We start from the raw sequence: 21,866 nt of genomic DNA, 5'->3' as shown, positions 1-21,866 counted from the left end.
TATAGTCAACTAACCATAAAGCTGTGACTTCCAGAGCTGCACATGCTCAAGCCCTCCCCAACCTCAACTCTAAATGTCCTTCTTTATACAGGTTTCTTCAGGAGTCGGTCACACTTCATTTTGCTTTTAGCGCTTTGCAAATCAGCACGAGGTGCGGTATGAAGAGAAGCCTGCCTCATACCTGGCACTGTGCTTACACAAACAGCTTCTCTCTCACGTTACCTCCTGTCCTGCCCTGGCCAATCGCTCCAGTTGATAGCTGCCGTTCTGCTGCGTGGCCCTGGGTGCGCCTTGTAGGCGCTTCATGATTGCACTGACTTGACCTGCTGTGTGTGTTAGCAGGTGAAAAGTCCTTTACTGTGCAGCTGGCATGGAAAAGAGGACGCAAATACATTACTGAATGAAGCCAGATCAGATCTTGCCACTCCCCAGAATAAATGTCCGGTGAGAAAAGGTGAGTTCATGACCTCCCTGACATTCACACCAAAGGTGCCATTTCATTTTCCTGCATAGCCAGCCTGCATTTGGGGGAACATCAGAGGAGTAATGACATGTTCTAGGTACATCTGGCTTCCTTCCCATCATCAAAAGGAAACAGGACCAAAGTGAGCTGCCTGAGATAGTGCTTCAGGCTCTGCTTTGCACAGGTTCAGCAGAATCCTTTACCATGGCCCTTCCCAGGAGCTTTTAAGTTTCCCCCCCATCTTGTCTGTCTGAGACTTTAATATTCCCTTAATTCCTGCCTTTGATTTTTTTCCTCTCTGCTAGTCTGTTTTGCCAGACAGCACCTGGAGGTCAGTAATTACACTGCAGAGTCAGTGCACATCAGCAGGGTCTGCTGTGAGGTCCAGGCTGGCTGCCTGGTGGCTCCCCTCAAGCTCATGGTGGGGCACACGGGGGCACCCCAGCTGGCCCCCACTCATTCGTACCCTCCCTGTTTAATGGCATGGACCACTACTGCAGGCAGAAGCTCCCCACCATGAATTAGGAACATGAAGCAAGAGGCAGAATCATTTAGGGCCCCCTACTTTAAGGTCCTGTGAGACCCAGGGAAGTACCCTAATACAGGACCTTCCTCCATGGATATGGTGGAACAATTCTACTGAAGTCAATACTTCAATCAGGGATTAATTCACATTGCACATGTCAATGCAACTGTGCAGTAAACTGCTAAAATAAACCTCTCCCCTCCTGTACACACAGCCTACGGTAGCTGTTCATGAGGTGCCTCTGTACCTGTGACATCTTATAATGTCAGACTTGGTCTAAATTTAGGACACGTTCTCAAACGTCACCAAGTTCTGCTCCTTGGTGCAAGAAACAGATGCATGTTTGTGTGTCAAGAGAGATTAAATTCTCAGCACTTCTCTTGGAGCAGCTGCTCTCACAGGTTGCTGCAGGAGGAGGCTTAAAGAGCCATTAAGGAGAAACTTCCAGCTATTACTGACTTTTCTTAAAACTTTTCTCATGGGACAATTCCACTGAACAAAAGTTTCAATGTAATACTTGCAAAGACAACCCATGATGTCCTTAGAAGATCTCGTTCACCCAGTTGACTAGGGCTCCTCTAGTATTTCCTTGAGAGGATTGTAATGTGATTGTGCTCATTAGCCTGGATCAGTCTGAGATTTCAAATCTTGTAGGCAATCACCTGAGAACTTTATCTTGGGCAAGATCCTGTCTTCCCACACTAACAGAACTGCATCCTTTTAGCCAAAGTAAATGTGTAAAACAAATTCTCCGCATTGTTCGTGGGAAGCACATGGCTTCCTCTGATATTAATCTGAGTGGGTATCACCCCTGGCGTCTTCGGAGGTCTTCATAAAAGATTAATATAATATTTTTTCTTTAGGGATGAAATATTTTTGGGACACAGCAATACTGTGCTTCTCACCTCTGTTTTCCATTCTGGTGAGCAGTTTTGACACCACCTTTCTGCCCGATGGTTCCTCACCTTCCAGCAAGGAAGGAAACTCAAACTCTTGAAGTATTTGAGTAGCTTTGTGGCAGCAGGGTGCTTTGCGTGAGATGATGTTATTGAACCAGATGCTACAGCAAGTGGGTGGACAAACAGCAGGTGCTGGAAGGTCAATAATGCTGTCAGAGAAGTCCTGCCCAAGAGGAAAGCAAACAGTGCTTCTGCATCACGGGGAGGTAAAATCCAGATTGTGTCCAAGGTGCTACTCTACAAAATCTATTAGTTACACATTTATGTGAAATTTATTGACTGAAAGCTTTTGAAAATAGATCCACGCCACTGGTTTAACCACGTGTCTACAGCGGAAGCAATCACCATGAAGGAAGAGGCTGCAGGTGGATGGAAAAGAGATGTGATGCTCATTTTAGTCCCGCTGAGGCAATCACACTCCACACCGCTCTAAATGGGAGGTGACAGGCGTCTCCAAGACGTTAACGTTAGCCTGGGTGGTCTGGACAGATGGGCATAGTCAGCCTCAAACCCAGCGGATGCCCCAGCTCCACACAGCAACCCTGGTGACCGTCCCTCAGCCCACCCTTTGCTTGCCGTGTGGGGACCACCAATGTCCCCCTCCAAGAGCAGGGGTCTGGCTGTCCCAGCAGGTCACAGTGCCCAGGGGAAACGTTTCCCATGGGTCTTAGTCCTTCTACAGGGAGGTCAACCCTGAAAAGCAAGAAGCCACATCTCGGGAGCGCTGCCCGGGCTATAGGGGCTGGAGGACAGCTGCGGCAGCCCCTTTCCCTCCCTGTGACACGCGGTGCCCGGCCTCTCAGGGGCTGCCCCGCCGCCGAAGGGAGACCTCGGACCTTCTCACGGCTTCAGAAAGCCTCGTCGAAGCGACGCGGCCCTGGCCGGCGCCTCCCGGCCTGAGGGGGCGAAGGCAGCGGGGCGGGGGCGGGGGCACCTCCCACCGCCGCCGGGGAGGGCGGGACGGGGCGCGCCGGGCCCACTGCTCCCCGCCCCCGGCCCGCCCAGGAGGAAAGGAACCGGCTTCTCCCCCAGTCTGGTGCCCGGCGTGGGCCTGGAGGAGGCTCTGAGCTCCTGCCGCGGCCATGGAGACTTTCTGCGGGTCCCGCTTCTGGGTAAGCAGCGCGGCCGGCCGTGCCGCCTCCCTTCCCCTTCCCGTGGGCTTCCCCTCGCTGAGGAGAAAGTTGGACGCGGAGGTTTGCGCAGAGGGGCCGGGGTGAAGCGGAGACCAGCCCCCTCGGCGCCGGCTGCGGGGCTTGCCCCGGTGCGGAGGAGAAGCGGGGGGTTTCCCCACGAAGGGGGCCGTGTGCTCCCCCAGCCGGGTCTGAGGGGCCGGGGCGGGCACGGAGAGGTCGGCCCTGCGGCTTCGGAGGGGCTGAGCTGCATCTCCCCCTTGGTCGCTCAGCTCCGGCAGCTACCCGTCCCCAGAGCCGGCTGGTGCGGTGTCTCCTGCCGTGCCCGGCTGAGGAGCAGGGCCAGGCGCAGGGCCGGTAGCACCTTTCTTGTTCGAGATTCAGCATCTCGGACCAGAACTAAGACCCCAGGGGGCCTCACAAGATCCCAAGCCATGCCACAGCTCTGGCCTTCCTGCAGGAGATGCGATGTTTCTTGCAGCTCTCCTAACAGCCACAGCCCACCTCTGGGCCTCGGCTGTTGCCTTCTTCTGAGGGGTCCTGGTTTAGTGTTGCTGCTGCTCCTCAGAACCCCTCTGATGGGCGGGAAGGTGCTCCCCGTTAAGTGCTTTGTTACAGCTGAAGAGTGACGGGTTCACAGCAGCCAAGGCTGGTCACAAGCCTCGGAGGATTGCAGTGACTTATGTTCATATTTGGAGCCGTCAGCTTTTTGGAAAGGCTGATTGCAGCAGGCCCTGTGTTTGTAAGCAGGAAAGTTTGGAAATTGCTGCCCTGGTCTGCTCAGATGGTGAAGTGTGTAAGCGCTAACTGTTCCAAGTACTTGGTGCAGTATTCCCCCAAGGTACAGCGTGCCGGTTTCCTCTTGGTGCTGTGTAGGCTGATGCTTTAGACCATATGAAGCCATGGGGGTTTGAGTATCTATGGTGAACCTGGAACTGCCCTCCAATAAATCATGATTTTTGCATGTGCCTTTCTCTTTTATATTGATTTAGCTTAAGGGGGATTTTTTTCAAAGAAAGATGAGCAGGAATGAAAAGGAATGTCTGAAGATGAAGCACTGCTAGAAAGCTATTAAAGGACAAAACAAGCAATTGGCTATGAGGATTTAATGCTGAACTCCAGATAACTAATTAGCTTTCCAGAACTGTCCCAACATTACTTTTTTAAAGAGTACTTAGGCTCCTAAGCCCCTTGGTTACATTTCTTTGTTCAGTCTTGGATTTAGTTTCCAAGTGCTCTGCATGCTCTCTGCTACAACAGTTGGTAGATAAGCTTGCTCAAACACGTATTTTCACCTTATTTCTACTATAAACACTTATAGAACAGGAACAAGCACAAACAGATCAACACTGCTCTCTAGTTTATTGACTGCCTCGAGAAGCATGTCTTATCTTCTCAAGGAAGGCTTGTAGTGCAGCTATTCTTCATGGCCAAAGCTTTTGATAACAGTTTGTTGAACAACAAAACTGTTCTGGCAGTTTTGCTGGTTTTAAGTATGAAATAAATGTATCATTCTGTACTTTATGCAGTACTGTGACACTCAAGCACAGTACCCTTTGTAGTGCTGTGTCTGGTGTATGCTGTGCTCAGGTAGTGTATCCTAGTTTTAATATTGCCATGACTTTTCAAAACTAAATTTGCAGGAAGTAATATAAACGTAATCCAGGGAAGGTATTTCAATTAATAAACATTTCTTTACAGCATAAATGATGAAGAAATCTAAATGTGTTTAACAAAGCATAAATAATAATTTAAAAATGTACCTTCAGCCTTGCTCAAAGTAATAGTTCAAATGTGATTCACTCCAGCTGATCTGAAACATGGTAGTTTGGATTGGGAGAGGATTGCATTTTCTGTCTGAGTCTGTGAAGGACGATGTCAAGCACGTGTTACAAGGCTCTCCAGAAACTTATTTTTTTGTGTAATTATCCCATCCTTAGACTTCAACGTAAAATATTACTAAAGAATAAAAGGACACTGACTGAGAACAGCAATCTTCCTTAAGCAAATGGGCAAGCTACTTACTAAATGTAGACCTGTTCTGTTTCTTCGGAATGATCCAGAGTTATTTAGAGTCAGAACAATCTTCCATGTATTTAATTGTTTTTAAAACATGGTGTTTAGTAACTGTGTGAAATGGAACATGTGAGCCAGTGAACAGCAGAATGGACTCGGTGACCATGAGCCTTATATCCTGGTTTTGGTAGCCAGTGGCTTTTTCTCTGTTCACAGGAGTACATACGCTGAACTGATTTTATGAGAGATTTTAAGTGATGACCATGTAGATGACAGTCACATTGAAATGATTTTCTGTGCAAATATGCTGTTTCAGAAGAAAATGCAGGTGGAGGCTTCTTTTTGAAATACAAGCACAAAAGTTGGGGTTTCCTATACTGCTGTGTACTTGAAGAAGGAAGAACAGGGTGAAAGGCAGTTGCTGGCCAGTGCATGCAAACTAAAGGTGTTCAGCTTTGCAGTTCAGATCAAGAACTTGATAAAATGTGAACCAGTATTAATATTCACTTTTTCATAGCTGATGAACTTAGTCTCTTTCCCCATATTTTTGTCAAAGAAAACCTAGATATTTTTGGAAGATGAATGACATAACTGGTGTCAGTTTTAAAACTGTTTAGTGCGAAAGGAAACGTGCTGTTCCCATTTAAACAGCTCTTTGTTTTGGAGTTTAAACCAATTACAATACTTTTCTGTTAAAAGGAGGTCAGAATCAAAACAAAACAGTTCAGAATTAGTTAATGAAAATGTTTACATTGAAATGTATCAACCTTAATAGATGATTGATTTAGGTTGGATTTTTTGGGGCTTATCAAAAGTGTTAAGGTTTCAACTCTTCACCCTGATGCAGGGTGGGGAATTTTGCTGGAAATGTCAACAGTTTGGGGTTTTTTGTGTTTGTGCAAAGGCAAAATAATTTCCTGTTCAACCCATTTTAGAAATAAGAAATTAAAGGAAACGCTGTAGGTCACATTAGAAATCTATAAAAGCTTCTGGCTTCCACCTACTGCTTTACTTGTTGAACATTCAATCAGTAAGTCACTAATACAAATATACGGTATTTTATATATAAAAGAGGAACAACCAGAACATTACTTTTTCAAAATGCAGTATGAGCAATCTCATCATCTGAACACTGTCTACTTCAGTTGAGAATTCAAAGCTAATTGTTAATATCAGTGTTCCCATGCTAACTGCCTTTCGGGAGGAGATGAATGTGATAGCACATACCCACACAAGGCAGTCCTTAGGTGTGTTGTGTACTATTGCCCATAACTACCTCCTATTTATTGTGTCACATATTTTCTATGTGATAGTAAGTGTGCTAGGTAGGCGTGCCAATTATGTGACCCACAATCTCTGTGCTTGAGAAGTAGATACTGGTGAACTATCGCTTATTTGTTGCTTATGTCCTCCACTGTAGTGAAACGTGAGCAGTTCCTCCGAGAGGAGAGCAAAGTGATCTCCTAGGGAGTGATTGCTGCAAAAGAGTTTTGGCCTAGGGACTAAACAACATGAGCTTAGAAAACCAAATTCTGTTCCAGTGTAAAGACATTTTGTCTTTCTGTGGCTCAGGCTGTCTGGGTAAGAAGTGGCTCTATGGCTGCTGTGAGGATAAAACATGAAGTGCTCTGCAGTACTTGGGTGCTGTTGGGATCTAGGCTTAAGCAGCAGCTTGTGGTTTTGGTGGTGTGTTGTTTTTGGTTTGTTTTTTTTTTTTTTTAACAGCATAAATAGGAAATGGGAGGACAAGTGATACAGTGCTTCAAAGGGGAGACCACAACTTCTAGTCGGTTGTGGATGAGATCCAGGCTTGTTTCTTTTGATCCTGCTTAGCCCACAGAGCTCAGTTTCTTTGCCTACCCTGTGTCTTGGTACCCTGACAGATGTCTACCTTTTTTTTTTTTTTTTTTTTATCCCATGTGGAGTGCTGGCTCCTTCTTTATCCAGAGGCTCTTGAGTAATTCAACAGGAAGTTGCAGCAACTTTCAGAAGTAAACAATACCTCAGTCTTGTCTTGGAGACAGTCTTATACAATCACCCCTTTAACCTTTAGGTTTGTGGATATTCCTTCACCTTGAGTCATTCTGTGAAGTTCTGGTAGATTTGGACTAAAAGTCACGCTGCTCTCTGGAAATGCAACTTCTTGCTCTGTTGGCTCAAAGTGCCATGAGTCTTCCCTCTGCATAACTTCCCCTTTTGCTTCATCATGTGTCGTGCTTACTTTTTTTGTAGTTCAAGATGACTTAGGATAGCTGTAGTAAGGAAGAAATATTTCTTTCAAGGAAGATGACAAACAATGTACTTCTTGTAACATGTGTACAAGTTTATTTTAAAACCACCACAATTCATGTGATTTGGCCATAAATTAATAATAAAACATTGAATTCCAATTATTCCATTATATTTTCAACTAAATTCATTCCAGCAGAGGAAGAGTGAAGCAAAAGGTGGTAGCAGGTCATAGCAAAGGAGGGATTCTGCAGTATGGTAGCATGATCCAGACTGGCTGTTCTTTATATATTAGCTTCCTCTTCTGCCACACTGTGATAAACACAGAATCTTCAGTGTTCATAGATATTTAAACATGATGCAGATCTCCACATAGTCTTTGTTAACTGCATCCAACTTCAGATAGTTATCTGAATCCCACTTCTATAAATCTCTTCATGGCAGGTGATCCACAATCACGTCAGGTATCTGTGTTCTTTCTCGTGTTAGGAGATCAAAATAAGTAACTCTAATGGTCTCTTCAGACATCACATATATGAAGTTACACTCTCTCAAAGGGTAGCTGCGTTGGTAACATCCTGAACTTAAAAGCAATTGAGTACTCAAGCTCACACCCTCCAAGATTTTAAGATTACTGAGTTGAGTTGAGTTGAATGGAAGCTATAGCTAAAGGATTTGGGCCTCAGATTCTCAATTTCAAGAGCAGTATAAATATTTATCATTAGATTTGGAGTATTATCCAGGACCTCTTCTCATTCATCTATGTGTAAATGGTATAATAGACTGCATTTGAATCTCTTTGGGAAAGACAAAGTCTGGGTTTGAGACTTGTGAGCAAAACTTAATACCAGGGAAAACTGCCAATATCAAGGATTTATGGAGTCCTTAAATGACAGTGTCAATTAATGACACTCATGAAAATGACATTCATTTCAGTAGAATATGTGAATGTGATTGTTCATCTTTTTCATGGAAAGCAGTCATTGCCATTTCCTTCAAACTAGCTCAGTGATGGGTCAAATGAACAGTTGTCCTCAGTGCAGGAGAATGGGGGCAGCTGATACGTGGGTCAGATGCTGGTGGTGACAATCTTGGTTGAATCCCTTCAGGAATTCCTGGTTGCAATTCTGGAGTTGCAGGAAAAAGGAATTTTAGAAACAAAAAAAACTTCCAGGGGGAGAAGAATTTTTTTTTTTTTTTTTTTTTTTTCCCCCCTGGTGCACTGTGGCTTTGTGGGAGATGCTTCACAAAGATCTTCTGGGCACAAAAACCTGCTCATCCCTCTGTGTGTTTCCTTCATGTTTTTCCTAGGGGTGGGACAGTAAAACTTGAGGATGCTGTGAGATGGGGCAGCTGGTGGGGAGGCAAGGTCTCACCTTGCTTTAGCAGAGGATTAAAGCCCCACAGGGAGACTTCTTCTCTGTAGTAAAACTCAAGGTCTCATATGTTCTTCAGCTTTCAACACAACTGTTCCTCCCCGGGCATAGCTCTGACTGTTTTAGCTGAAGTGACATAGCTGGTACATGTAGTGTTTGGGACTTAGGAATACTATAAAGTTCATCTCTTGAAAAGAAATAATATCTAAAGCAAAATTTGAGTTGCATGAGGAGCTCCTTAAAATGGAGCTTATTTGATTGCTACAGTTAAGAATATAAAGCATTTTGAGATGGGCCTAACCTACCTGGTAGGCAAATTGCTATGCCACTGGAGATATAATCCTTTCCTTTCTACATGTGCAAATTTGTAATATATTAAAATGAAGAGACTATTACTGTTTAAAATTTAATTTAAAAAAAAATTCCTTTGAGAAACCTATTAAATGGGATCTTTGATTTTTTCCAGCGAGCTAATGCTCCATTTGTCTCCTGATACTGCCGAGAATGTGATGGGCCGTTATCCAGCCGCACGTTATTTGGCTGAGCTGCAGGAGAGCATAGCAGCAAGCAGCCGGAAATCTTCCCAGGAACACGTTCGGGCTTTTGTACAACCAACAGCCTTGATTCCATGCTGGGCCTGCGTGAGCTGGCACCTTGTCCCTGTGCTAATCTCACGGCAGCGTGAGAGGTGAAGTTGATGTAATAAAGCTTAGGTCATTTACAGTAATGTCACATGCCGGCATCATAAAGCTTTGAATTAGAACAGAATAAGAAATTCAGGAGAGGGAGAAGAAAAACTACTTCACGGGAGTTGTTTCAAATGTCAAAGTAATTTAGTTTCCAAACTTTCTGAGAATACAGAAATACATTTGACACTTGTGCAATTAAAAAAGAAGTATAATGCTCATTTCTTCCTTTGCTCTCTCTCTCCTTCCCCCCATCCCCCCTCCCCCAGATGAATGACTTCTATCCTAGAATCTCCCCCACCTCTTGCACATACAACTTTTTCCTTTCATTTCCCTTTTTTTTTTATTATGGACATTTGGAAACATGGAAACATAAAAGGGGAAAAATCTCCACATTCTGGATATCATCTTTTTATGACAGTAAGGGGAGGTGAGACCAGGCAAAGTGGAACAAAAAGCAGTAAAAAACTTTATGCTTTAATGTTTTGTCTCCTTTGAAGAAGCAAGGTATATCTTCTGGGGGAAAGAGATCTATCTATCAGATGGAAAATTGTGGCCAGTGGTAATCTTCATATGTAGCAATGCTGTTCTGTCTGCTTCTTTTTCGCCTTTTTTCTCCTGCCCTGATACAGAGTTGCTACCTCTTGCTTACATGTTGATGACCTGCAAAAATTCACTTTCCGTGTCTAAGCCTTTTTGTGGTGAAGTGTGAAAGTTCTGGTTTGTTTGGGTATTTGAAACGTGGTTATTGTAAGCGTGTTGCAATTTGGCCACTGTGGTCTTACAGCAGTTCTTTAGGGATGGCGCTGCTCTCTTCCTACCAGCACTGGCTGGGCAGATTCAGTGGCAGGGTGTTTGTACAGATCGTAGTTAAATGTGATTCTTTCAGAAATAGGAATTTCCTAGGTGTTGGGAAAAAAAAAAAAATCAAGTTTTAAGCTTTAAGTTCACATCACTTAGTGTTGGATAGAAGCTGTGCATGCAATTGGGTTGGGGTAGAACAATGTACCAGGACTTTTCTGCCTTTGCTCTGACTTTCATGATTAACATATTTCTTTTCCATAGTTACCTGATCCTATCTTTTCTTTTTCTCTGAATTTTTTGGTTTAACAACACTGAAGGACAACCTTAACTTTAAGAAGAAAGGAAGAGAGAATAGCTGGGAGAGTGGGGGGAGGCATAGGAGCACACATTTCCCAGAGATGCTGCCTGTAGTGGTGCTTTGCGAGCTCTTTTTCTGGTTTAGGGCCAGACTGTGGATTTCACTCTTTTTTTTGTGAATAAAAGTGACTGAAATAAATAGCTCTGTGGACTGAGAAATGAGTATGGTTTGTACAAGTTAACTCTGAAAGTATAGCTAGAGTGTAACGCTCGTCTAGGTCACTGTAACGCTAGGTGAGCTTAGGTCAGTTCTGTGAGTGATAAACCAAACTTAATCTTGGCATTAAAGCTCATTAGCACGCAGAGTCTGTCCTTGCCCTCTAGCCTGCTGCTGCATTTGACTTCTTGGTGCTGCCCTAATGAGTATCCCTGTTGCTGAAGAGAGTGACCAACCTCGGGCACTTGAGATGGTGTGTGACCTTTGTAGCCCGCCCGCCAAACTCCCGCACTACTGTCATGTTAAAGACATCCTTGACTGGACACTAAAATCTCATTATTGCTGCAGTCAATTTGTTGGTTCCAGCTCCTGCTAGGCATGAGGAGTGTCAGAACAGCACTGATGATAACTTTTTTTGTGATAATCCCTTTGATTGTTATTCTACATCAGGCCAGCTGGATGGGCCAGTTTAAAATGGAGGAGTCAGGGTGGGAAGGGGAAAAAATAAAGCAGGAACCATCTCATTTGGAGCTAGTTTAGTTCCTACCTTTTCATAATTGAGCTGCATTCATTATGATCCTTGGATTTACCCTGTTCCTTTCAACTGAACGGAGATGGGATGACTCAAATTAAGGATATTCCCCCCTCAACCATGATCACACTGGGCTGAAATGCAGCAACCCACTCCTTTTTCTGTACTTGCACAAGGCCATAGTAAAGGCCTTTGATGATGCAATTAACAGAAAGTTTTCCCTACAACAGTATATAGCTTTGATCAATTCTGAAAGACAGTTGGGGAATTTCTTCTGCTGGAAGAATGATCCTGTTTCCTTTACCACTCAATCCCACTTTTGATTCATGAGCATTCATACCTCTATGGTTGCACTATACCTTCCCCTCTGCAAGTCAACAAATGTCCCTCTGTCCAAGCGAGAAGTCTGCTACTAAAACAGTTGAAGTAGATGGATTTTACTTTTACTTTAGGTGTATGTTGTCTTAGATGCAGGTATTTCTTGTGGTCAGCTTCTACTTTACTACCTCTCTTAAGCTGTAGGTGCTTTTCTGAAAGACCCATTTCCCAGGGTTACATGACTGTGGCAGAATATGAACCTACTTTTTTTCATTCTGACTCATTTTTGTTCATGATGGCAGAGAAGCTCTGAACTTCTACTCCTAAAACTCAAAAACTAAAAGGAGAAGAAAGAGAAACTTATGGTTTTGTATAACACCTGTCACTAAGCCCATACATTGATTTTTTTTTTTTTTTTTTTGGATGTCTGGTCCACAGTTCTCAAGTGCATTGTGTGATTGGTACCATTTGTACCATAACACTTCAACTCAAGGAAAAACCTGTGAGTAGTTACTCCACAACCATAAGCTAGCTCATATCGGCTATGAACTTGTGCAAGGTCTATCTGATCCATTAAAATAAGCCACTAAAGATCCTTTTACTGCTGTGGAAGAAAGTTCAGCATCCTTCATGGTGTCCTTCACTAATGTAGATAACCACTGCAGTGTGCTTTGTAAACGGAGGAATGCTATTTCTGGTTATTAACTGTATGGTTCATGCAGTACTATAAATGCTTACGTCCTCTAAACCTCACCTTTTTTTCCAAGCAGTATTGTTGTGTTGTTGCAGTGGACAATGTCATTATCTTTTGCCTTGCCTTAAGGGGGGGGTGGAGGGGAGGGGATAAAAAAAATAATCATGTGAAGGAATTGGGCTGTGCAGTCACTGTGGGTTAATGAAGCATGTTAGTTCTTTTGTGCGTAAGGGTGAAGTTGTTCCTTTGGAACTGTAGAAGAATGATCTTGCTCTGAAAAGGCCACTTGAAAATGACAACTTTCCAGAGGCCTGGAGCAGAGGTTTGTTTGCATTTGTGCTTTAAAATGATTACTAGAGTTTGCCCCAAATTGCTTACCAGCAAGGACAAAGCAGAGGAGATGGACAACAGCTAAAAGTGGGAGGTGAGACATGGAGATGCTGAGATGAAGCCTGTGCTGTAGCTAAGACTGAGCCCTGGTGTTTTTGGTGTTGAGGTTCAGAGCTGTAACTGCAGAGCCGTCCTTGTGCTTGGGAGGAGGCTGTGTGGTAAAGCCAAGAGAAAACCTTTTTTTTTTTTTTTTTTTTCCTCCAGGCTGTACAAGTGAAACTCACTGGCAGGATATCTACCTTAACTAGGGGCAAAAGAAAGGCAGGAAGATTCTCCTCTGCATTTAAGTTCTCACTGACAATTTCTTCTACAAGAGATACCATTTGTTGTTACTTTCAGTTATTCACTTCCCTATCTTTTACTCACGTGTACCTTCCCAGTTAGCTTTCCAATTTGATTTTTAATCTTAAATAATGTGCCAACTAGTTATAACTGACACAGAATCAGTGATATGGCATGTATTAACCTTGCGTAGAGTGTGAATGACGTCAACGCAATGGCCTTCACCTTCCCAGCGGATAAAGAATGAATTTGTTTCCTGTGCTTTCCCCAATTCTTTTTGTGCTATAGAAACTTAGAGATAAACATGTATTAATTTGTCCATTCAATGAAGATAACTGCTTGAGACTACACAAAATATCATTAGTCTTCCCTAGGGTTTAGAAGCTTTCTGTTGCCGGCTGTTTGAGGAGCATTACTGCAGCATTTATGCTGGGTAAAGCCCGTGTGAGGCACTTTTATTTTAAGCTTCTGTAATGGAGTTGGTTTAGACTTAAGCCCAGACCAGAACCCCAACTGGTCTTTCTCAGCAGGCTCTCTTAACACCATCCTTGGGGTTTGGGAAAGGGATTGGCAGGAATTTCCCTGTTCCTGTTTTTTCAGCCTAGCTTTAGGCTTTCTGTTTGTTCCCCCTTTGCTTTGAAAGCTGTAAGGGATGATGTGCAAGAAACCCAGGATAAGTTGGGTTGAACTTTTGTTTCCTTTAAGTGCATTATCAGTTTTAAGGATGGCCTTTTCAATAGCAGTGTTCTTTTCTAGAGGGGAAAGGGCTTATTATTAGAGGAGATTTAATGTTGCTCAGAGCTTCCCCCGTTGAATACCATCCCTTAAATTAAGATCATATATTTAAAACTGCTCATTTAAATGTAAGTCCTACTGCACAGATGGCCCTTACTACGAGGGTCATGTTTATCCAAAGACTGACTGGAGTGATGGGTATGATTGAAAGCTGCCCCAAGGGGCAATGTCAATGATATTCTTAACTGATCAACAAAAAGTCCCGCTAATTTGTAAGTTTTAGACTTCAGGGGACCCCTTGTCTGCTGTGAAGCTGTAATAAGCATCTCTAATCTCTTTTCCCATGGATGTTGGCATTGCATTTAAGTATTATTACAAGATTAAGTAAATTGTGTGTCTGGGGGTTCAGTACAGCAGGCTGGTATTTCTGCAGTGCTGTATCTCACCAGCAGAGCCTCCAACCTGATCCATGCTACTACATTGCTTACAGACAGCTGCCACAGAGCTCTTGGCAGTCTGGAGGAGCTACGGAGCATGGTGGGAGTCTGGATTAGGAACAGGTTACAGGTTACTGCCCTTAAGATTTGCTTGTGGGGAAGCGAGCTGACAGCGATGTTAGCTGTGATGGACGTGCTGGCTGTTAGAGTTTCCCTGGGATGAGTTTCTTAGGGAAAGTGATGTTTCCCAACATGTGCTGCTGAGAATTTCCCCTTGCGAGGTGCCTGTTGATGGGTCACAGAGCTGCCTGCAGACTGTTTTCAGTGGGCTTTCATTGAAGGGCACCCTGAGACAGAGCTGTGATGCGCAGAGGAAGGTGAGCAGCTGTTGGGACAGCACAGAACCACGAGCTGAGGAACACGTGCGCTATACAATGTCAGTGTATTAGACATCTTTCACCAGCAAGTTCAAGGAAAACCCTCAAACCCAGACAGCCCAAGGTGGGTATTTTCATCCTCAATTGGAATGGGGCACAAGAAGCATTTAAACTTGCTCTGTTTACCAGGACAGAGTTCGGAATGTGGAAAGGCAAAGCCAGATTAAAGCAGGAGCCTTAAAGATAGGAGTCAAAGAGCTGGTGTGTCCTTCCAGCCGTTGCTTCTTGTGTTTGTTCTCAAGGGTGGAGTTCCATAACTTTACTGCTGAATTGAAGGCTATTTAGCAATATTTAACAATGTTGGCTTGGTCAGGATAGATTGCATTGAGATTTTGTGTCATATCCTGACTCAAAATGAGTTGTTTATGGTTGGAGTTGATGTTGGAATATATGCTGTCAGTGTGGTGATTTATAAAGCCATGAAGTGGAACTGCCAGCTTTGTGAGAACAGATCCAGCTTGGTAAGAAACACAACTTTCAGATTCCCAGATTTAAAAGTAGTAGTAGTAATAATAATCATAATTCATGCTACATGGCATGGCAGCATTAGTCCACTGTGGTCCAGCCTTAGGGAGAGCGAGTAATTTGCATGGAATTACACTAAAATGTTTCAGGTACTGTGTCTTCTAACAGGAACCCCTCTCATTGTATTCAAGGATGGAAAGAGTCTGCTCTTGGAAAACACCAGTTTGTTGAAAGGGCAACTTTTTACAGAAACAGATCTGTTCCAGGAAAGCACGTTTATCTGGTCCAGGATGGAATTGGACCTGGGAAAACATTACCAAGATAGCCAGTAGTCAGGTCTGTCACTTTGGACATAGGTTTCTCCTTCAGTCCATATCCCTTTTTCCCATGTACCATGGAAGTAGTAGGCTCTTGGTCATTGGGTGGGTGCTGCTGCTTGTACTTTCACATAATTTTGGAAAGGTTCCACTTATATTCTCAGGGATAATTCAACCGAATCTCAAAACCTTACATGTTTTTTTTAGGACAGAATTTTTGTTTTCTGGCCAGCTGTATTTATTCATTCAGAAATGCAAGTCCTTTGCCTTGTTTAAATAAGAGTTAATGAAAACCTTTAAATGGCTTGGCAGCCACACAGTCTGTGTCTTGGATACAATAGTCAGCTTGTGTTCAGTCCAAAGTTAATGGACATCTGGGGCAGTTTCTAGGTTGCTGTCAGACAGCCATTTCTGGACATTTTGGTCTTATAGGAAAGGTTTAAATTAAGAGTACTTCCCCCCCCACCACTTTCAATAACTTTTCCCTTAAACAGAATCTTTGTTTTATTCTGTGCCCAGTTATTGCTATTCTTCCTCAACTTTCTTTTTTCAGGATTTTTTCCAGCAAACAAAAGGAGCACAATTGCAAACATGCTCAAGACATTGCTAAACCACATGTAATTTAAAGAGGAAATTAGTATTTTGTTGAATAAACGATAGTAAATAAGCTTCTGCTTTGGAACTAAAGAGCTCTTCAGCTCCAAACTTCTAGAGGGCATCTCCTGCCTGAGGCAGGGTAGGTGCTAGGGGAGCTTATCATGTTAGAGATGCTTAAGTATTTTGATGATGAGCCAAAAATGGGTGCTCTTTAAATGTTATCTTCCTTTCTGGTGCCAGAGACCTGCTTGCTGGAGGAAAACACAGAAATAATTTAAATGTGAGGCTGGAGTTTTGTTTGGGTTTGATCTTGCGTTTGAATTGTAGTGTAATTGCCTCTGTGTTGTTGATTTGTGGCTGGAGTTTCCCCAAGGTCTGGACAAACCTGTTTAGGTAAATGGGAATGTTTTAATTCCTGTGGCCCACACTGGGTGCTTGCATGCCTCCAGAAGAGCCATTTCTCGGCTGGAGAGGCACTAACTCTGCGGCACTGAAGGGTGCAGTTCAGATGCGCAGCTAATGGATCTGTGCCACCCTTCGCCATTGCCAGAGGTTTCGTTTGTGCCAAAGCTGAAGTACTGAGTGACAAACTTGTCACGGTTCAGTCAAACCATCCTGCAACCTGCCAAGGCTTTGTAGTTTCATTGTACTTATGAGCAATTTCACATGTATGTGGACCGATGCAGTGATGCATGTCCCTTCTGACAGATCATCGCCGATGAATAGCAGATTGTGGCTCTTCAGTTCTCCTAAAATCAGCCATGGCTTTTGACATTTGGTCTCTTTTGTATTGGTAAACTAAAGCAGGGCTGGAAATACTTTTGAAGAATTCATATTCAAACTAGTCAATCATTCATTTGTAAGAGATGGGGAGAAGTGGCTTGGCTTAACTGAAACATACTTCTATTGAGAGCTCATATCCAAAAATAAGTAGGTACAAGTAAATTATTCTAGTACAGAGATAAGGCACCACAGATATCTTAGTTTTATCATCTGCTTGTTCATGATAGTAAAACAAAGTAATTTTACATTTCCTGCAAGTAAGTATTTATCTACCGCATATAAGATGACACATCAGATGGTGAAATGCAAGTTGTGAATTTCCAGTAGGTTTGATTAAAACCAAGTTCCCCTTAACTGTACTGAAACTTCTATTTTAACTTGAACTTGTGTAATTATGTGTTTGCACGTTGTGCATTCAAATCCTTAGGTACAAGTTGCATATGTGAATTGCGGTGTCGAAGGTCACAGATGGAAAGCATTGCTTGCAATTTGCAAGAAAACCCATATTCCTACCTGCATGTACAATACATTCTTCACCTTAGTTTAGAATAGGGAAGTAATTATAGTTGGAGGCATATGAGTAAGAAGGACAAAATTTTAGTCATAAACGGAGGGGGTTTTCCCAGGTCAGTGTACAGTTGATCTAAATCTAATATTTTCTCCAGTACTGGACGTTCTTGCTGGATGAGTCCTCAAGTCGAGGATTTTGCCTCAAGAGCTTTGTTTAGCAGTTGCACTCCAGGTTAGGAATGCCTGAGAAATGCCATGATATCAGCACATGTAACTAAGCCTTAGCAAAGACAGAAAAACAAGGGGTTTCTCTGCTATGAAATGTATGTCCAGCTCTGAGGTACAGGAGGGCAGAAATCTGTCTTTCTAGGTTTTGCCCAGTATTTAAAACTGTACTTAGCCCCTTTACTATAGCAGATTAACAAGAAGTAGTTGGGATAGATATTTTTGGAAAGCTTTTACTGAGGCCATTTGCTAACTGCAGCAGAATTTGGATACAACTTCTTCAAGCAGATGTTCCAATTGGCAGTGCCTCTCTATTAATAAATGTCTCATCTTTTTTTCCAGGATTCAAATCTTTCAATACACACCAATAATCCAGACCTGACACCGTGTTTCCAGAATACCATCCTAGCGTGGATCCCTAGCATTTACCTATGGAGTGCATTACCCTTTTATCTTTTCTACCTAAAGCACAACAAAAGAGGGTACATCGTGCTTTCTGTGTTGAGCAGGTTCAAGACGGTAAGATCTCTTTCCAGTTTTGAGATTGTTAGCATTAGTTCAGTATCCAAGTAAGTGTTGCACTAGGGTTTAAAGAAAATTCCCTCTGATTTATGGGGGAACTGAAGAACTTGCTTATAGGAAAGAACAGTGTATGTACAGATTTCTGAGGATAGCTCATCTGTAAGGAAATGCATCCTGCGAGTTCACATTTCTGGGTAGAGAGAGGAGTTGATTGCTCTGCAGTACAGTTCACCCCTTTGTTGAGCCAAAACTATGCTGCTTCACCCTTACTTAAGCTTTAAACCACTGAAAGCTGCTAAACAAGACCTTAATTTAGGTCTGGTGAGAATTTAATCTCATTGTGACAAGCACAAGAAAGCATTTTTTCAAGCCACTCTACCCACCCAATAGCTATGTGATTTCATCTGCATCTTGTCCTTAAGAGATGGCTGGTGGCAACAGCACCTCAGGTTTATAAATGGCTAGGTCTAAGGAAAGCAGGGAAGTCACTTTCCATAGGCCATGAGAGAACGGATTATTCCTGAAGAAAAATTCCAGGCTTCTGCTTCAGGGCATGTCTGCCTTTAATCTGTATGCTGCCTGTATTTCCAATCAAAACTGAATAGTATGGGGAAAGAAACAGGTAAATCCATTAGTCTTTCTACTCATTCGGTTTACAAATCCCTTGGAAAGCACTTGAGAGGAGATCCTTGGTTTGGGTGCAGTGGGACAATTCCCTTAGCCTGATTGCAGCCGATCAATGCAACAGTATTGTTCTGTTTACACAGCTTTGTCTTGCTGGGCATCTGTGAATCCTAACGGTTTTGCTAGCCCTCTGACTACCCCTGGAGATAAGTTTACCCAATGTTGTTTCTGTTTGACTACTTTCAGCTGTTCGGTGTCCTGCTGTGGTGTGTGAGCTGGGCAGATCTATTCTACTCTTTCCACGAGCTCCTGCAAAACAGAACGCCTCCACCAGTCTATTTTGTAACTCCATTGATCGTTGGCATCACTGTGGTTTGTAGCTGTTTCTATTTATTGTGGCCAATAAGAATAACTCTTTCGTAGACAGATGAAGAAGGAAAAGGGTTCCTTTGTGTTTATTGCCTTTTCCTGTACTCTTTTAATTTAATGATTAGTACTTGTATTACTGAAGCAAATTTTGCTTACCGAAAAGGCCGCAGTTACAGATATCTCTCGCAGGTAGACTCAGCTATGTGAATTAAAATCTTTATAATGGAGAGATTGTTCTGCCTCCCACCTTGCTTGCATCTATTTTGCCAGGCTTGTGATCTGGGTGTGGAGAGAATTTGCGTATGACTTTGCCTAAACAGGGAGATATGATAGCCCATGGCTTGTGCATTGTTTGGTATTGAATTGGACTTTGTAAAGCTGTCTCTTATCTGGTGGTTGTTCCTCCATTAAACAGAAGCCAAATTTGCTTTGCTTAGGATGACAATCAGGCTTGGGGCTGCTGTGTGAAAAATGAAGCAGTAAAATTTACCCATTAAGTTTACCCTTTACTAGATTTTTTTAAAAATCTTGTTTTCTAGACAAGTCATGACTGTCCATCTGGACTGGAGAAATGACAGCTCTTGCATTTGTTTAAAAAGTTTGTAGCTAATATTTAATTGTGTCTAGCCCTAGGTAGAAAGTCTGGTTTAAAAACTGAATTCTGGAGATGAGGCTCTGAAAACAGTAAAAACAAATTATTTCATAAAGTTATTTGCTCCTTTCCTTAGATAGTGGAGGTTTTTCCATTGACTTCTGTGAGGTTATGATGGGGCCTTATTTCAAAGAGGTCCTGTTGTCGATGATGACTGTAATAGCTGCCAACTGAGAGTGTGAATAAGGGGAGCAGTGGGACGGGGGATTGTGTTCACGTGTTCCTGTATTTACTTTTACAGCTGTTAGCTACATTGCTTATTCAGTACGAAAGGCTGAGAGGAGTTCAGTCCTCTGGAGTACTCATTATCTTCTGGTTTTTGTCTGTGCTCTGTGCCGTGGGGCCTTTCCGGTCTAAGATCATAACTACAACAGCACAGGTAACATGCCATCCTTGTTAGCACTTGGAGAACAGGAAATGTAGCATTAACATCTCTGTGAAGGGAATGAATCACCGACTTTGGAATCAGATCTGAGCCCAGCTTTTGCCAGAGAGAAAGTTTGGTTCTGTTGCCTTGACTCAGACTTGTGCACCTTGAAGGGAGCTGGGATTTCTCATGCAATGTCAAAAAGTAGATTTTGCTTAGCCCAAGGCTATACTGGAAACCTGACAGACATGTAAGGGCTCTACCAACACCATATATATGTTAGAACAGACTCCTTTTTTTTTTTTTTTCTTTTTTTTTTTTAATTCCCTTTTCCCTTTTGCAGCCCCCTTCCCCTGCTATGCTTAAATAGGGATGGGTAGTAATGGGAGATGACACATTTTAATATGTAATGTTCCTTTTTCGCTTAGGCAGCTTGGCCACATTATGCATCTCCATAGGCTTTCTTTTGTCAGTGCCTGATGCGCTGAGGACAGCATTTTGACTCCAACTGTGGCTGTAAATAGGGAACAGAAAGTTGGAGGGAGAGGAAAGAAACATGGGCTGTTATGATTCCTGTTTGAAAACATAGCAGGTTCTCCCACAGTAAGAAAGTTGTTATGTTTTTCACAGAAACAAATTTCACTAAGTAGGGCAAAGCAGATTGCTTCAGTGATTAGATCATCAAAGGCTAGGAATGAAAAAGAGTATTTGAAAAACATTAAGGTGATTGCTTCTCTTCAGTGAAATCAGTGTTGATTCTGTTTGGCAATTTTTTTTATTTTTTTTATACTTACTTTTTTTGTAACTACTAGCGACATTATCCTTTTAGCAAGGATTTTGCTATACCAGGCTGTTGTAAATATTCCAGCGGAGATTGAATTAATCCTTAAACGACAGTTTGGGCAGAACTTCTTCAGAAAATAGCTGCAATCCTGGTGAGACCCTTTCAAACACCTCTTAGAGTCAATTTTAAAGCTATAGTAGGGGTGAATAAGTACAAATATTGGACTATCAATGTTTGAATCCTTAATCGACTTAAAATTATGGGTGCAGAGCCTTAGAACGGGTATGGGTAACATTTCTCCTGTTCTTGCAACTGCAGAGGACCAAATATTCTTTCTCTTGCGCTTAAGGTTTAGACATTTTAAGTGAACAGTGAGAGCATTCACAACTACTTTAGGATATGAAAGAGTTGTATAAGGGACGTACCCTCACAGCAAGAAGTTTTAAGTCAACTGCAGACTCAGATGAGTAGGAAAGGAAATATCTCTAGAGCAGATGGAACTGTTATTATGCAATACAGTGGGGTTTTTTGCAGCTTCTTCTGAAAGTATTTAACACTGACTGCTTGTCAGTGAGAAGATACTAAAATAAATGGATGTTCTTGATCTGGGTTGACAATTCCTATGCTTAAGACATGATTTTGCAAGAACCCCTGGAGTAATTTAAAAGGATGTCATGTAGCCCTGATTCCAGAGGGTGTCTGCATGCAGTGAAGATGTGTAAGCACTTTGTACGTGACATAATTTAATGAAAAGCTTGGAAATAAGCATGTTCTTAGGCACTTTACAGAGTATGTGCATACTTTTGTAAGATAATTCCTGCTAGCAACTACTCAGCAGTATTCAACTGTAGAGGAAGAAAGAAATTGCCAAAAGAAACTGAAAAAGTCGGAGGGAGAGAGTGAGTGTGTGTGTATGTGTGTGTGTTGGGGAGCTGGGAAGTACAATAAGAACAATCGTTTACTGTGATTCTTTTTCTCTCTAGGGCCATGTAAATGAAAGGTTCAGGTTTACCACGTTTTACATGTACTTTGCTTTGATAATCATTGAGTTGATCCTTTCATGTTTTAAAGAAAAGCCTCCATTTTTTTCCCCTGTTAATACAGATCCTGTAAGTATCTTTAC

General features: G+C 42.6%; 1 protein-coding gene across 4 annotated transcripts in view; it reads left to right on the top strand.

Annotated features, from left to right (window-relative positions):
- Positions 1–2,921: 2,921 nt before the first annotated feature.
- Positions 2,922–21,866, top strand: part of ABCC3 (ATP binding cassette subfamily C member 3) — a 49,832-nt gene continuing 30,887 nt past the window's right edge. For 3 of the 4 annotated variants that reach the window (XR_008579717.1, XM_054846276.1, XM_054846275.1), the window contains exons 1-5: positions 2,922–3,060; positions 17,768–17,944; positions 18,818–18,943; positions 19,834–19,971; positions 21,727–21,852. Coding sequence is in view for 3 of the 4 variants with exons in the window: in XM_054846276.1 (XP_054702251.1) it covers positions 3,031–3,060; positions 17,768–17,944; positions 18,818–18,943; positions 19,834–19,971; positions 21,727–21,852 (597 nt within the window). In the remaining variant the exon portion in view is untranslated. Of the gene's footprint in view, positions 3,061–17,767; positions 17,945–18,817; positions 18,944–19,833; positions 19,972–20,007; positions 20,895–21,726; positions 21,853–21,866 lie in introns of those variants that run through there. The other variant, XM_054846277.1, reaches the window with a different exon arrangement.

The sequence above is a fragment of the Grus americana genome, chromosome 18 (assembly GCF_028858705.1).
Source record: "Grus americana isolate bGruAme1 chromosome 18, bGruAme1.mat, whole genome shotgun sequence".
NCBI lineage: Eukaryota > Metazoa > Chordata > Aves > Gruiformes > Gruidae > Grus > Grus americana.
Note: the sequence above shows the minus strand (reverse complement) of the source record. Positions and strands in the feature narration are given on the sequence as shown.